Source organism: Sycon ciliatum, chromosome 5 (assembly GCF_964019385.1).
Source record: "Sycon ciliatum chromosome 5, ocSycCili1.1, whole genome shotgun sequence".
In the NCBI taxonomy this organism is placed as follows: Eukaryota; Metazoa; Porifera; class Calcarea; order Leucosolenida; family Sycettidae; genus Sycon; species Sycon ciliatum.
In genome coordinates this window covers 6656753-6671828 of record NC_088647.1, presented here as the reverse complement: position 1 = coordinate 6671828, position 15076 = coordinate 6656753, and the positions used below count along the sequence as shown (strand labels likewise).

The window sequence follows — 15076 nt, the reverse complement described above, 5'->3', positions numbered from 1 at the left end:
GGCATGAAATCAGCAGCCTTTTAAAACAAGGAACACATGTATGTACGTAGTACTCACCACACTTCAGTCATGAGCGCAAATGTTTTCGTCAAGCCAAGCCAAGGCAAGCACGTGCACGCACACGCACACACACACACACACACACAGACGCAGCAGCAGCAGCAGCAAACTGGCCAAACTCAATCACCGTAAACCAGGAAGTAGTGTCCCTACTCCCTGCCGCAACCGCACGCAAGCAATCTTCACCGAATACAAAAACAGTGAAGCGAGTAGTTGGCCAAGCAAAGCAAAGCGTGTATAAGAGCATCGAATCACAGACAGAGGCTCAATCAGAGTAAGGAATTCAAGTCTTTAAAAAAACCCATGGCAACCAGGCCAGGTCATAGAAGTGTGAGAAAGCCTAAGCAGCATAAGAAGAGGCAGAAACAGAGAAGGCTATGGGGTATTGTAACATGTACAACACAACTGTATGACTTTCGGTGTCAGCAACAGTGCGGGAATTACTACAGGGTCCAATATATACATTCCATGGCACATGAACATCTGATGTACTGCAACGTACGGCTCAACATGCAGCAGTGTAATTTAAAGTTCAAATCCACACAAAGACAACGAGACGCCAACATTGTAAAACAAATTTAACAACACCACACGTGAATGAACACATTCATGAAAATGAACGCACACCGATACACACACAACACACACACAACACACACACACCACACACACGCACACACACACATACACACACACAACACACACACACACACACACGCACACGCACACACACACACACACACGCACACAAACGCACACACACACACACACACACACATACACACACACAAAGACACACAGCGACAACAACACACAAAGCACGGAAACAGCAGGGAGTCGACGCACGGCAAATGGCTACCAATGGTCCCACGCACGCACGCGCAAGCTTAGCTCAGTCTGCTCAGTCGCTTTCATCACCATCATCACTGCCTACGTCACTAGCTCCAGACGTTAGCTCGGCTTCTTCCTCATCATTCGAGCCTTCGGACGGCAGCTGGGCTAGCTCCTCGTCGTTCGACTGTCCGCGTCGTGAGCGTGTGGACCTCTTTGCCGGCGGTGCCCCATCATCATCACTCTCATCCTCCATGACAACATCACTACCACCACTGTCACTATCACTGATCTCCTCCTTCGAGATCGGTGCTTCCTTCTTCTTGGCTTTCGCCACACTCGTAGAGCTACGGTGAACAAAACAACGAGAATATAAAGTGGGTTAACATATCAAGTTGTCTGCCACACACACACAGATCATACTCCATCAATAATCTCCACTTTCTTTTTCTTGGTCGTTGTGTCGGTATTTGCAACTTAAAATAAAAGGTAATTCGCTACAGTTTCAGGCGTTGCCACACACTTTTTCGGAAGCTATTCACCAGAATTTCATCAATGTAATAATTTGCTCATAATGGTGGACTACCAAGAAAAGTTCATGCTGATTCTGAATCTGCGATAAAGTTTGTAGGTTCCCATATTCGTTCTTTGTGATATCGAGGAATATGGAACATTGGAATTTCGGGCAAAATGGCAACATTTGCGACTTTTAGACAACTAGAAGAGTAGTAAAACCCTCCGGGGACCCCCATTTTTTTATTTCACAAAACCACTTCCAAAGCTTTAAAGACATCTGCAGAATTTGAAGAGAATATTCCATGGATGATTATTTAGGGGTGAAACGATCATCGAAATTGGTTACCGACTACTAATATGTTGTTAACGATCGAGCTATCGATTATACATGTAGCAAAACTAGCAACTATCTTCAGGTGTTCAATTATAACAAAGTTGTGCTACCTTCCTCCACTTTCTGAGAAAATACCACTGAAGCAAATCAGAATAATGGGGTGGGTTGCTGTGAATGCCGGTGAGAGACTGTGAAGCACACAGTGTGACAGTGGTAGGTAAGTATACTCATACCTCGTTTATCCGGGCGGTCAGGGACTGGCCACTGCCCGCAACTTTGAAATGTCCGTGACTCCAAATCACATACATTTTGATGCGGAAAGGCCATAAAATGGCACAATTATGACGTCACTATTTCCACAAAAAGTGACAGTAGAGTAGTAATATTTCCACTAAAAGTCGCCCAAAGGGTGCTCGGTAGACCGAAGTGCCCGTAACCTCGGGGTCCGGATAACCGAGAGGTACCGGTATGTGTGTAGTGTATGCAACATTTCAAAACACAGATATAGAGCACTGATATACTGTTAGACACACACTACAGATACAATGAAACTTGTCAAGGTAACCACTCTGATAAGGCGACCGACTGAATTTACTGTCCTACAGGACCACTGCAACCAGAACCAAGGCATGGTATTTCCAGTCAAAAGTCCCTGGATAAGGTGACCACCCGTGCAAGGAGGTCGCCTTTGACGGGTTATACTGTCGACTGTCCACTGCCAGACATAGCCTCGGAACACTATGTAAAAGCAATGACATATTGGGGCAGGAATGGGATTGCAAAACGTGGATACAAACATTGGACGCAATCCTGCTAACCAACCTGGCTGATGGCTTTTCCTTCTTCTCTTTCCGTTCCTTCTTTTCTTTCGGTTCCTTCTTTTCTTTCTTTTCTGCTTTTTCTACCTTCTCCTTTGGCTGCTTCGGCTTGCTTGGTGCCTGGAACAAACGGTGGCACGAATAGCATGACATGTACCCAGGTAAGCGAAAAAAGATTGCCATTGAATAAGAACCACACACCATGCACACACACACACACACCATGCACACACACACACACACACACACACACACACACACACACACACACACACCATGCACACACACACACACACACCGTGCACACACACACACACACACACACACCATGCACACACACACACACACACACCATGCACACACACACACACACACACACACACGCACACGCACACGCACACACACACACACACACACACACACACACGCATACCATGCACACACACACACACACACACACACACCATGCACACACACACACACACACACACACACACACACACACACACACACACACACACACACACACACACACACACACACACACACACACACACACACACATACACACACACACACACACAGGTATTCACTGTAACAGCTCTCCCATGTCACCTACCTTCTTCCTCTTCTTGCTCTCATCCACAGCCGGGATTGTCTTGGCTGCATTCTCCTCATCACTCGACAACACAGCATCAGAATCAAACCTATACAGGCAACAACCGCACAAACAAACCACACGGCAACGACGTAAAAGAAAGCTAAGTCCAGTTCAATAGATCAGGTAAGAACGTGCCCAACTGCTCAATGTGATCAAACATGAGCAATGTGCTGCTACTACAGCCATCCACGGGCAGCATGCAGTAACAGTTAAGAAGACACTCAGTGATGCCACTGCACTGCACGCCAAGACAATAGCTTCTGTCATACATGATAACTAACTACTGTCAGGGTTTGCGCCGGAGTCAGTCAGCCTGTGGCGTCAATTTTGTGATTAGGTAGACACTTGATGAATGTACTTCAGGGATCGATTTACTTTGATTTTTTGCATAGCAGTCACACAGCGCACAGAATTTTCGCTTTTCTCCTTTTCGCTTCCATGACAGTTCGCAGAAAACATTTTTCGACGAACAACTGATCGTCGAATCCTGTTCGTCCCCAAGCCATTTCGTTGACTGGCCCATTAGGTGACTGTCCTTTTCGACGTGTGAACTTCTCGCCGAGTGACAGGTTAGACGAAAGGTATTTTCATCGACAACCTTTGTCGAGGTGTGGGATTTTCGTCGAATGAAACGAAATCGACCTCTAAATATACCTTAGCCTAACAAAACCAAACGAAGGGAAAGGGAAATGTGCAAATGCAAGGCGAACATGGGCGAGGACACAAACAAGTGAAGGGAGCGAAACCTTTCCATGGCATGAGCGTGGTGGTGCAATTCTAACAGATGGATCAAAACAAAAACTTTATTACATATACAAGTAGGTGCGCCCTCTCAACAATCAACCATATAAGGCATATGTGTTGATGTTCTTCAAGCAACTACGAGAACTGATGATGGAAGTAGATCTCAAGACGACCACCAAGCGTGGAAAAGAAAAGCTCATTCACCGCGGGTATGGCTACGTTGTGGACAAGGTTGGAAAGGATGGAGTAGTTTACTGGAAGTGCGAGGAGAAGGATGCCTTGAGCTGCAAGGGAAGAATGAGGACAAGGCACGGGCTGGTGACGGCGGTAACTGGCAACCACACTCATGCTCCGGATGCCATGCGTGGGGACGTAGCCAAAGTACGGGACCAAGTATCCTCGCGGGCTGCCACATCGCAAGAGTCCACGCATCAAATTGTCACGGCCGCTGTAAACTCTGCTTCACCTGCTACGGTTGGGTGTCTGCCATCCGAAAGTGTTCTGAAAAGAACCGCTCAACGCATGAGAATCCGAGCAGGCAATGCTCCCCCAAACCCGACTTCACTAGCGGAGCTCGTCATCCCTCAAGAGTACACCACCACGGCGAACGGTGACGACTTTTTGTTGCACGACAGTGGGGCTGCGTCCGGGGATCACCGCATCCTGGTGAACGCTACCAAGGAAGGCCTGGACATATTAGAGAAGTGGGACGCGTGGTACGTGGACGGCACATTCAAGACTGTTCCGAGGCTGTTTCTCAAACTATACACTGTCCATGGCTTGCATCAGGGTACCAACATCCCTCTCGTGTATGCCTTGCTTCCAAGCAAGACTCAACTGTGCTACGAGAGATTTTTGTCGGCTTTGTTGGACAGCAGGCCAGATCTCAATCCCAGCACGGTGATGTTGGACTTAGAGTTAGGCATGATTAATGCCATCAAGTCCAAATTTCCTGACGCCGAGTGCACTGGATGTTTCTTTCACCTTTCGCAGAACGTGTACCGACATATCCAGCGCAATGCAGAGATGCTGGAGCTCTACACCACGAACGCGGAGTTCGCTCTTGCGTGCAAAATGATTCCGGCGCTCGCCTTTGTGCCAACAGGAGATGTATTTCTTTTTTCCTTTTTTTTCTTTTCCATCAGAAGCCTCAACAGTGATGAACACATCTCTTAAGAGGGCCGATAACAGAGTGGAGGGGTGTGGGGTGAGAAAAATAATAATAATAAGAGATGTTTAAACTATACTAAACTGATACAGTAGATATTGGTTATAACGTGCCCTTCTGATTTTTCACTATAACCGGTATATCACTACAGGCGATTTTCAACTGCGCTCGTCATACATACACATTATACACGTGTGGGTATTCGATCGCGTTAATGTAGCGTACTGTTACATGGTGCATGCTGCTGCACCTTCCCCAGCCTAGAGTGAAGAACTTCTTGGCCCAAAGGCATCATCCAGGAAGCATCAGACCAGAATACACTATGCAAAACACATGTGGCTCCAAGTCGAGACATCAATGCCTCACACTCGTGTGTTGCTATCACTATAGACGATAATTTTTCTGCACAAAGAGGTGATTTGAATGGTGATTCTGTATCCTTATAGCCGATTTATCGCTATATCCGATATATTGGTTATAATGATAATTTGACTGGCTTTTTTCTGGTTTTGCTTTTGATATCTTCATTTTGTATCAATATAGCCGGTTTATCACTATGTCCGATGACTTTATAACCGATATCCACTGTACTTGGAACAATAAAGCAGCAGTATAAGCAGTAAGCAGTAAACACAGGTATACAATACAAGCGATGCAGATCAATGAGGCCGTTTGCTGAAGAGAAGATCAAAATACTTCTGAAAAGACGCTGCGTCTTTTAGCATGGTCTGAAGGTGCTTAGCAAATGTAGAAGTGCGGTGCTGGGTGCGCCACTCCATAGGCAAAGAATTAAAGAACAGTGCAGCACGATTTGAAAAGGAATTGACACCGTCAGTCATCCGGAATTTAGATATTGCAAAACAGCATTAAAAGAGCTTCTTGTTGCCCTAGGGCCGGTTGAAACTGGAGGGAAAAGGTCCGTCAGATTTGGGAGAGGGAAAACGACATGATTAACATGGATAAATTTAGCAATGCTACGAATAAGGCAATGTTCAAATGAATCAATCGACAATCTAGCTAACAGCGGCATGACATCATCTTGTAGTTTCGAGCCACAAGCAGCGCGTACAGCACGACGATAAACGAACGAGAGTCGCTGTCGGTCCTTGGCGGATAGCTTCATTGCAAAGCAAGAGCAGCAGTATAGTAAGTCAGGCAGGATAACAGAGAGGATAAACTGCCGTGTTGCCTTCAAACTTAGTTGCCGAAAACACCGTTGAAGAGCGCCAACTTTTGTGCAAGTCTTCCTAACGACAAAGTCTATGTGACCAGACCAAGAAACATCACTGTCTACAATGACTCCCAGGATTCTCGTGCTAGACACTTGAGTCAGAGGCTGTTGGTTAAAAACAATAGGATTTGAGAGATGTTAAAGGGGAAGTTAAGGCAAAAATTAAAATTTCACCAGTTGTAGTCTTCGGGGTGCTGAGTCGAATGGTCTTGGTCCGAGAAAGCTGAGACGCTCCCTTCCTACTTGAATCCCAATCGAACTCGCGCACTTCCACCGAAACTGGGTGACTGCGCCCTACTAGATGGGGATTTGTATGCAAAATGTCACTAAAAGCGCCGTTTCGTTCTTATAAAAGCACAAATGACCGCGATTGGCCCATATGTTGTAGTCTTTTGGACGCTGAGTCGACTGGTTTTGGTCCGAAAAGGCTGCGATGCAGCGTTCCTCCTTTATTCCCAATCGAACATGGTTGAACAAGCGGTCACGTGCTCCTGCGTACACCAGTCACCTGGTCACCGTGCCTGCAGGGTACAACTTACTAGCCTGTTTGACCTTTTTTGGGTGCAGTCCTGTCACTCGAGTTGAACTCGAGTTGAACCTTGGTGTGAAAGTAATAGTTGTCGCCTGCTGGCGTGGTGACCAGGTGATTTGGGCACCCAGGAGCACGTGACCACTTGTTCAACCATGTTCGATTGGGAATACAGGAGGAACGCTGCATCGCAGCCTTTTCGGACCAAAACCAGTCGACTCAGCGTCCAAAAGACTACAACATATGGGCCAATCGCGGTCATCCGTGCTTTTATAAGAACGAAACGGCGCTTTTAGTGACATTTTGCATACAAATCCCCATCTAGTAGGGCGCAGTCACCCAGTTTCGGTGGAAGTGCGCGAGTTCGATTGGGATTCAAGTAGGAAGGGAGCGTCTCAGCTTTCTCGGACCAAGACCATTCGACTCAGCACCCCGAAGACTACAACTGGTGAAATTTTAATTTTTGCCTTAACTTCCCCTTTAAGATGTCATTGACTACTTTGAAGTTCTGGATAGCAATGCCCCCGATGCCCTGGATCCGCTGTTGAACTACTTCGAAGAATACTACATCGGCCGACTTAGGCAGAACGGCGAGTGTAGAACCCCTTCGTTTCCTCCCAAAACTGTGGAACGTGCACGAGCGGACGCTAAACAACGACGACAGGACCAACAACAAGATCGAAGGTTGGCATCGCCGTTTCTCTTCAACCATTACATGTAGTCATCAGACTATTTGGAAGTTCCTTGAGGGAGTGAAGACGAAGCAAAAGGCAACAGAGAACACGCTCGAGCGTCTTGTTGCAGGCGAGGCACCGCCCAAGTAGCATACCAAGTACCAACATCGCGACACACGGCTGAGAGCACTGGTAAGCTCATTTGAAGGCAGACCATCACTGGAATTCTTGCGCGGAATTGCCCACAACCTGTCATATCCAAATGTGTGAGGAGAATCCTGACAGAAATCCTTGTTTGTTTGCTCGATCATCAAGGAGCAGGAACTACATAGCTCAGCTCAACGTTGTTCAGAATCTCATAGCATTCTATTGCCTTCAAGCACGTGCTATCTGATCCAAATCTCCACGATGTAACTGTTGATAGTTTACAATGATCCTTCTTTGCTTTCTCTGTCGCCGCCTCGCAACATGGCTATGTCCCTTCATTTTCATCTATGTTTTACACCTGTGTGTGTGCACTGGAAACACCACCTCATCTGTATCAAAGTTCCTGTAGGCTGTAGGTATGAGGTGCTTCTGAAGCATGGTTTGAGTAGTTGTCCAACAGGACAGGCGATGAAAAGACAACTCGTCTAAGGGTGTCCCGACATATCACCGAACGACAATTCACCGAGCGACAGTTCACCAACTGACAGCTCACCGAACGACAGCTCACCGAATACCCAGTTCACAGAATGCCCATTTCACCGAATGCACAACTCACAGAATGACAGTTCACCGAGCGGCCAATTCGCCGAACAGACATTTCACCGCAAGAAAGAAAAAATAAAGAAGGACAAAGAGAATTTTGAATTTTTAAATATATTTCAAGGATTCCCCAGAGGCCACTAAACTATCGAGGCGGTCTCCATTTGTGTACAGAGGCGAGCAGATCAATGACATATAAGTTCAAAGCTGCCCTCAGGAAATTTACAGCTGACTATGCTTATGCAATCAACGGAATTCCGCCACCTTGCAGTTGATTTTCCCCATTTCTCTCCTCATCAATCCCTACTTCTCTTTGTACATACATCTACATCTACTGTTCTTTCAATCAAATGAACCCCTCGATAGGCACATTGCCTTTGGGTCATTTCATAATAATAATAATGAAGAACAATAGACAAGCAGCGAAAATGTTGCAATCACTCCACAATGTTGAAGATTTTTGAATTTTTAAATATATTTCAAGGGTTCCCCAGAGGCCATTAAGCCTATCGAGGCGGTCTCCATTTGTGTACAGTGGTGAGCAGATCAATGAAGAACAATAGACAAGCAGCGAAAATGTTGCAATTCCAGCTAATCACTCCACAACGTTGAAGGTCAGGTTGTGTGCAATTCCTCTGAGGAATTCCAGAGGTGGTCGTACCTCGAATGAGTGAAGTAGGGTCCTCAGCCTTCTGTCACAGTCTGCGTATTTCTTCTTTCTTTTCGCTGCACCGTGGCCAGCCATCTGCATCATGTCTCACCAGCAAATCCATAATAATATTATCTGAAGTCGAGAAAACTAGAAACCTCTTCTCTGCGGTCTCCGCGCCATTGTCATGCAGCAGGAACATGTCTCCCCCGGAGGTCATGGTGTACGCATCAGGCAGAACGATTTCTTGGAGCGACCCAGGATTGGGCGGGGCATTGTGTGCTTTCGCCCGTTCTCTCTGGGCTTTCCGCTTTAAGCTGCGCACAGAAGGAAGCTGAGTCGCTGCTTCTTGCGAGACGGCTCCTACCGCTGCTTGCACGATGGTGTGGGTTGATTCTTGTGTTGTTGCTGCTCGCTCTGTGATGGTGTTCCTTATTCTTATACTAATAGTCTCTTCTTGTAGCGTCAGGTGCGTGGCAGTGCATTCCGGTAGCAGCTGTAACGGCCCCTTGATCCGTTTTCAATCTTCCTTTGCAGCTCAGTCCGTCCTTTTCCTCGCATCTCCAGTAAGTGACACCTCCATTGCCAGACTTATCCTTGACATAGGCATAACCGTTGTGAACAACCTTCATACCGCCTCGTTGTGTCTTTCCCACGTAATCAGGTTCCATTGTGCTCTCCTCTTCTTAACTCGAAGTACAAAGGAAGATTGACAATGGAAGGCTGGTTGATTATACAGTCAGACCTCGCGACAACAGAGCTTTTATCGGATTTCATTGACCAGCACTGTAGTAAATGTGTAATGTTAACACGTTTGTCTAATGTTTAATCAGGTTGAAACGATTATACCAAAAAGCGGTAGATCTAGCTAATCGTTACGGTTTTGATTGTCTGATTTACACCCAAAACGTACTAAATTGAACCCTTACTGTTGATGTTTCAACCAGCTAACACAGTGTTTTACTCTTACCAGTGGTGATGATTGGAATAAGTAAAAACTCGCTGCTTTTCAGAGCTCAGTATTCTTCCATCTTTGTAATTTTTGTGCTTAATTACCATTTTGGTCATTTTGGTCACAACCTAACCGTGGAAATGTAGTAATTTTTGCACGCAAACCTGACACATGCACTGGTTATGCGACCGGACATCTGACTGTACATGTACTACATTTGCCACATAACCATGATAACGTGCAACCAGCGCCAGTACGTCAGTGAAAGCATTTCAGCCCTGTAAAAATGAGCGCCAGTGAAGTTAGTTAGCCTGACTACGAACCAGTCATTACAAATTTTACAGTAGAATTTCGGTGAGCTGTCTTGTCGGTGATATAGCCATTCGGTGAAATGTCTTTCTGTGAAGTGTCTTTCGGTGAATTGTCCAGTCGGTGGATTGTCCATTCGATGATTTGTCTTTCGGTGAAGTGTCTTTCGGTGAAGTGTCTTTCGGTGAATTGTCATTCGGTGAATGGTCGGTAAACCAAGGGGGGAGTCGACGAAAAGACCAGTCGTCGAACAAGGTTGTCGGCGAAAAAGGCTGTCGGCGAACGGGGTTGTCGTCGAACAGGTTTCGACGAACTCTCGTTCGTCCAACAGGTTGTCCGCGAACAGTCGTGACACCTTCTTCATCGAAACGAATCGACACTCCTGGCGCGTCCAGTTCTTTTTCCCGCTTCTGGACAGTGATTAGATTCACTGACATGTTGGCTACATGAGACTAAGAACCATCTACTTCAACTGTGTCTTGTCGAACAGAAACAAACTGAATTGAGCTTGAGAGTGAAAGAAGAAAGGAGAACTTCAGGGAAAGTCGCCGCCGTGTAGATCTACAAAACTTCAAAAGACTGCAGTATTGTACGACCAGTGCTATAGTAGTGGCTAATGCAGTGTCCAAAATCAAACAGAGCGCGGACTGGGCAGGACAGGCCAGTTGGTTGGCGTAGTAAATACTACTCCCTAGCCAGCAGTGGTGTACGGCAGTCGCATCCAAACTGCACACAAACAGTACAGAATGGTCTTTGTACATAACGGTATACATGGCCAGGGCATCGCAGTTTTGGGCGATAAAAAACAAAAAGCGAATCGCAGCCAGTGAATTTTGATTCGCAAACTGCGATGCGAACCCAGATAAATCGATCCCTGTACTTGGAAAGTTCTCCAATTCCTGAGAACAACCGACAACCGTCTAGGTTGAAGGTAGCTCGTCCACTTGGTTCACTAAGAAGATACTGCGTGACTGCGTTATTAGTTTTCCATTAAAGAGAATGTTGACTGCGGTTACTCACTCCAAATCACCAGCACTATCCTCTCCGCTAACGCCAGCAACATACGATGAATCATCTGTCAATGCACACAACATACCAGTTCACACACAATGTCATGCACGATGTAGAAAGCAGAGTGGACATGGCTGTCAACGAATATTCACTGTGTATGCTATTATGGCAGTGAGAGAGAGTGAGAGAGTGAGAGAGTGAGTGTGTGTGTGTGTGTGTGTGTGTGTGAGAGAGAGAGAGAGAGAGAGAGAGAGAGAGAGAGAGAGAGAGAGAGAGAGAGAGTGAGAGTGGAGAGAGAGAGAGAGAGAGAGAGAGAGAGAGAGAGAGAGTGAGAGTGAGAGAGTGAGAGAGAGAGAGAGAGAAGAGGAAGTGGATGCGCACAAATGTGTTTGGAATGCAAACGAGGAGAAACCCATTGTGTACATGAGCAGATCTGCTTTACTGACTAAATGCTACACAATCCTTGAAAATCATGATCTTCAATTCCCTTCAGTGAGTGCCACACATTACAAGGCCAGCAGTACTTTTTAAGGTTCAGAGGCTGGTGAAACCCATGAAACTGATGCTGATTTAGCAAGACTTCTACACAAATTCAGCAGTAAAGCAGCTTGCTTCCCAGCTGCTACCATACCAGAGTCTGTATCGTCCATGCGGGAAGCACCCTCCGCCTTCACCTTCCCCAAATACGCATCTTGGTCACTGTCGTCGTCGTCAAAGTCGTCGCGATACGTTGCACTGCCCTGTCAATGCACGGAGGACGGGAAGAACGCAAGATGTTAGTAGAGTTCACCGACCAGCGAGCCAGTGACTGTGAGCAAAGTATGGCTCTGCCGCACTGCGCTAACATCAACACACAACAACAACAACAACAACAACAACAACAACAACAACAACAACAACAACAACAACAACAACAACAACAACAACAACAACAACAACAACAACAACAACAACAACAACAACAACAACAACAACAACAACAACAACAACAACAACAACAACAACAACAACAACAACAACAACAACAACAACAACAACAACAACAACAACAACAACAACAACAACAACAACAACAACAACAACAACAACAACAACAACAACAACAACAACAACAACAACAACAACAACAACAGTGCACCACAAAACTAGAGAGCGCAGGACGTACCGACTTGCCGCCCTTATTGCGGATCCTGAGCTTCTTGGCTGAGCAGAAGTCATACAAGCGACTGTACTCATCTCTGGACACAGGCAGATCAACAGGAATCAATGAAATGCACAAACAAACATGAGAACACTCCGACAGACATGTGTTCAAGACAGCAGTGGAATGCGATACAAAGTTCCAGCGGGAAACAAAGGACTAAAGCGGGATTCACAGAAGCAATTTTGCGATGCGATACGTGATGCGACGGCCGCGAAACAGCGAAATTCCCAAATTGCATCCATCTTGCAGCTCAACTGGGCCATCGCAAAAGTTGAGCTTGGCTCAACGTCCGCGACGTGACATGCTATGTACGATTTTGACCTTTGTTGCAACAAAGTTGAAGAATTGCTATAGAATTGTAAAACTTGTACCCAGCCACGCGAATACCATGGTGACGTACTCACCTGCCTTGAACTTCGCACCAAATCAGCAAATTGACATCATATGGCTGACTTCTTCTGTGAATGGTATTTCGCGAGTTCCTTTATGAGTTCTCGTGTGCTCTGGACGGCAGTCAAGAGTCAGTCGAGTGAAGTAAAGTCTGCGGGAAAAGTGCGAGCTCTAACTAGTGTTGGGAGCAAGTAACTTTCTGATGTTTGTATGTATGTACAAGAAATTGAAAAAAGCATCAGTAACACACATCAGCTTACTTGTCCATACTCTGAAAGATGTGTACAATATTATTCTTGACTTCTAACTCAAAGTCAAACGACCGATGAGTTCCAGTGCCGCCGCGCGAGAAGTTGACGGCGACCACCTCATCGAAGCGCATGTGCAGCGCGGGATTGTGCACAAAGATGAAGCCCTTCTCCAGCGGGAACAGCATGCCATGGTTGGCCTTGTAGCTGCAGCTGATGCACTGCCCGCCGCGCTGACTGCACACGTTCAAACACGCACAAACACATAAACCAAATAAACACCCGCCCACAATCAAACACACGCCCAAAAACAAAACACCCGCCCACAATCAAACACACGCCCACAAACAAAACACCCGCCCACAATCAAACACACGTGCACATGCAAACCGACAAATCTAAAAGAGCAGTTCGATTCTGACCATTCAAGCATGTACTCTCCCAGACAGCACATCAATTATAATGACATCACATAGTCTGCAACTCAACGGGTGGAAACATCCAACATGATGTACTTAGTGCGTGGTACGTCCAGTACGTGTGCAGATCTCAAGCACCAGTGCAACTCCTGACAAGGTTCGAGCCAAAGGGTGGGTGTGTGGGGGGGGGGGGGGGGGGCGCAGCGACTCCCCCCCCCCCCCCTACTCATTTTCCGATTTTCGTGTTTCCCTGCAATTCAAAGAAAATGCAGTCGAAAGTCACTCCTAGATGGTTAATAAGGGCACATTTGTCTCGGGCGAAGTCGGGGATTCGCGCCATACGTTGCATTTAGCGTGGCAGGACAATACTACTAGGATTGGAAAGAAGAAAAATGGGATACGGGGTAACTGCTTCCCATGTCCCCTGCCTCCCCCCCCCCCCCCCCTGGCATCCTACTATTTTGACCTGGCTAGAACCCTGTCTCATTATACTCTGCTAAGATGTTGTGGCTCACACATACTACCAAGAGTACATAAACCAGAGTGTGCAACTGTGCATATCAGATCTGAAACAGCGCAGTTCGTGCACTAGGTCACCCTGATGAGGTCAGCCAAGCCGCGACTTGCGTACAGCTCAAATTTTCATGTTTCATAGCCCGGAAATCAGCCAAGTTTGCTTGATTTTAGACGTCCAGTTTCGGTGTTTTGTGTGACTGTGTACATCCACCGACAAGTAAAGTCACCAGGCTTTCCGTATCAAAAAACCGAAATCAGGACAAACTCAGTGACCTGCACCACCACGACTGGTTACGCAACTTTTCACCGTACCTAGTACCTGTGGCTTACCATGCCGTCGAAAATGACGCACTGCACGAATTACGCTCCCACAGGAACCATCCCGAGTCTTATCCCGAGTTGCACACTCTGGTTTATGTACTCTTGATACTACAGGTAGTACTAGAGTACAACTTGCACCACAGCCGGCTGACAAACAGGGGGAAAGAACACACGCAAAAGACAGGACAACGCATGCCAAGATCATTACCTTCGGTAATTGCCAGGCACGACGATCTTCTTTGAAGCGACTGCCTTCATGACGCGGCTCAGCACCTCGTAAATAGGCCCATTCATCTGCTGAGTCAGCTTACCCTGGTACTGCTTCTCCAGCTTTTCTCTACAAAACGTAGAAAGAAAAAAGGACATACGGAAACGATTTAAGAGTAACTCTCCACCACTGTAACTAGATACTATCTATATACAGTCAGAAAGTGCAACAACTAGGGACAAAACTGACAGAGTACTGAGACATTCGACGCCCTGACACCTAGCTTCAACATCCTTTTCCTTTCTACATTTATTATTGGCTCAATACCCGAGTCTCTACAAAACGCATGAAAACACGCATGTACAAACACAAACACAGACACAGTGTCATATTGAGTCCTGTTGCTTGCTCCGTATCCAGGACGTAAAACAAGCTCTGTCAAAACGTCTCCAGCTGGCTGACAGGTGGGACGAAGAAGCCCCCATGCCGACATGTGCACGACATCCATGCCGCTACTACACACACATAGACCAAAC

The 15076-nt window shown here is 46.5% G+C and overlaps 1 protein-coding gene across 1 annotated transcript; it reads right to left on the bottom strand.

The window, feature by feature from the left end:
• Positions 1-256: 256 nt before the first annotated feature.
• On the bottom strand, positions 257-14757 carry LOC135817367 (FACT complex subunit SSRP1-like). Its single transcript, XM_065330539.1, has 8 exons — positions 14541-14757; positions 13089-13313; positions 12400-12472; positions 11866-11974; positions 11244-11298; positions 3179-3266; positions 2564-2679; positions 257-1238 (listed from the first exon to the last, which is right to left on the bottom strand). The coding sequence occupies exons 1-8, from the start codon at positions 14696-14698 to the stop codon at positions 962-964; spliced, it is 1101 nt and encodes a 366-aa protein (XP_065186611.1). The 5' UTR covers positions 14699-14757; the 3' UTR covers positions 257-961.
• Positions 14758-15076: the final 319 nt, after the last annotated feature.

Bases quoted from the DNA above. Each gene is read 5' to 3' on its own strand.
- LOC135817367 (XM_065330539.1), bottom strand. From the start codon at position 14,698: ATGTCCTTTTTTCTTTCTACGTTTTGTAGAGAAAAGCTGGAGAAGCAG. The intron at 11,975-12,399 runs GTACGTCCTGCG...GTGCATTGACAG, and splicing joins GCAATAAGGGCGGCAAGTCG to GGCAGTGCAACGTATCGCGA. The intron at 3,267-11,243 runs GTGAGTAACCGC...TTGCCTGTATAG, and splicing joins GATAGTGCTGGTGATTTGGA to GTTTGATTCTGATGCTGTGT.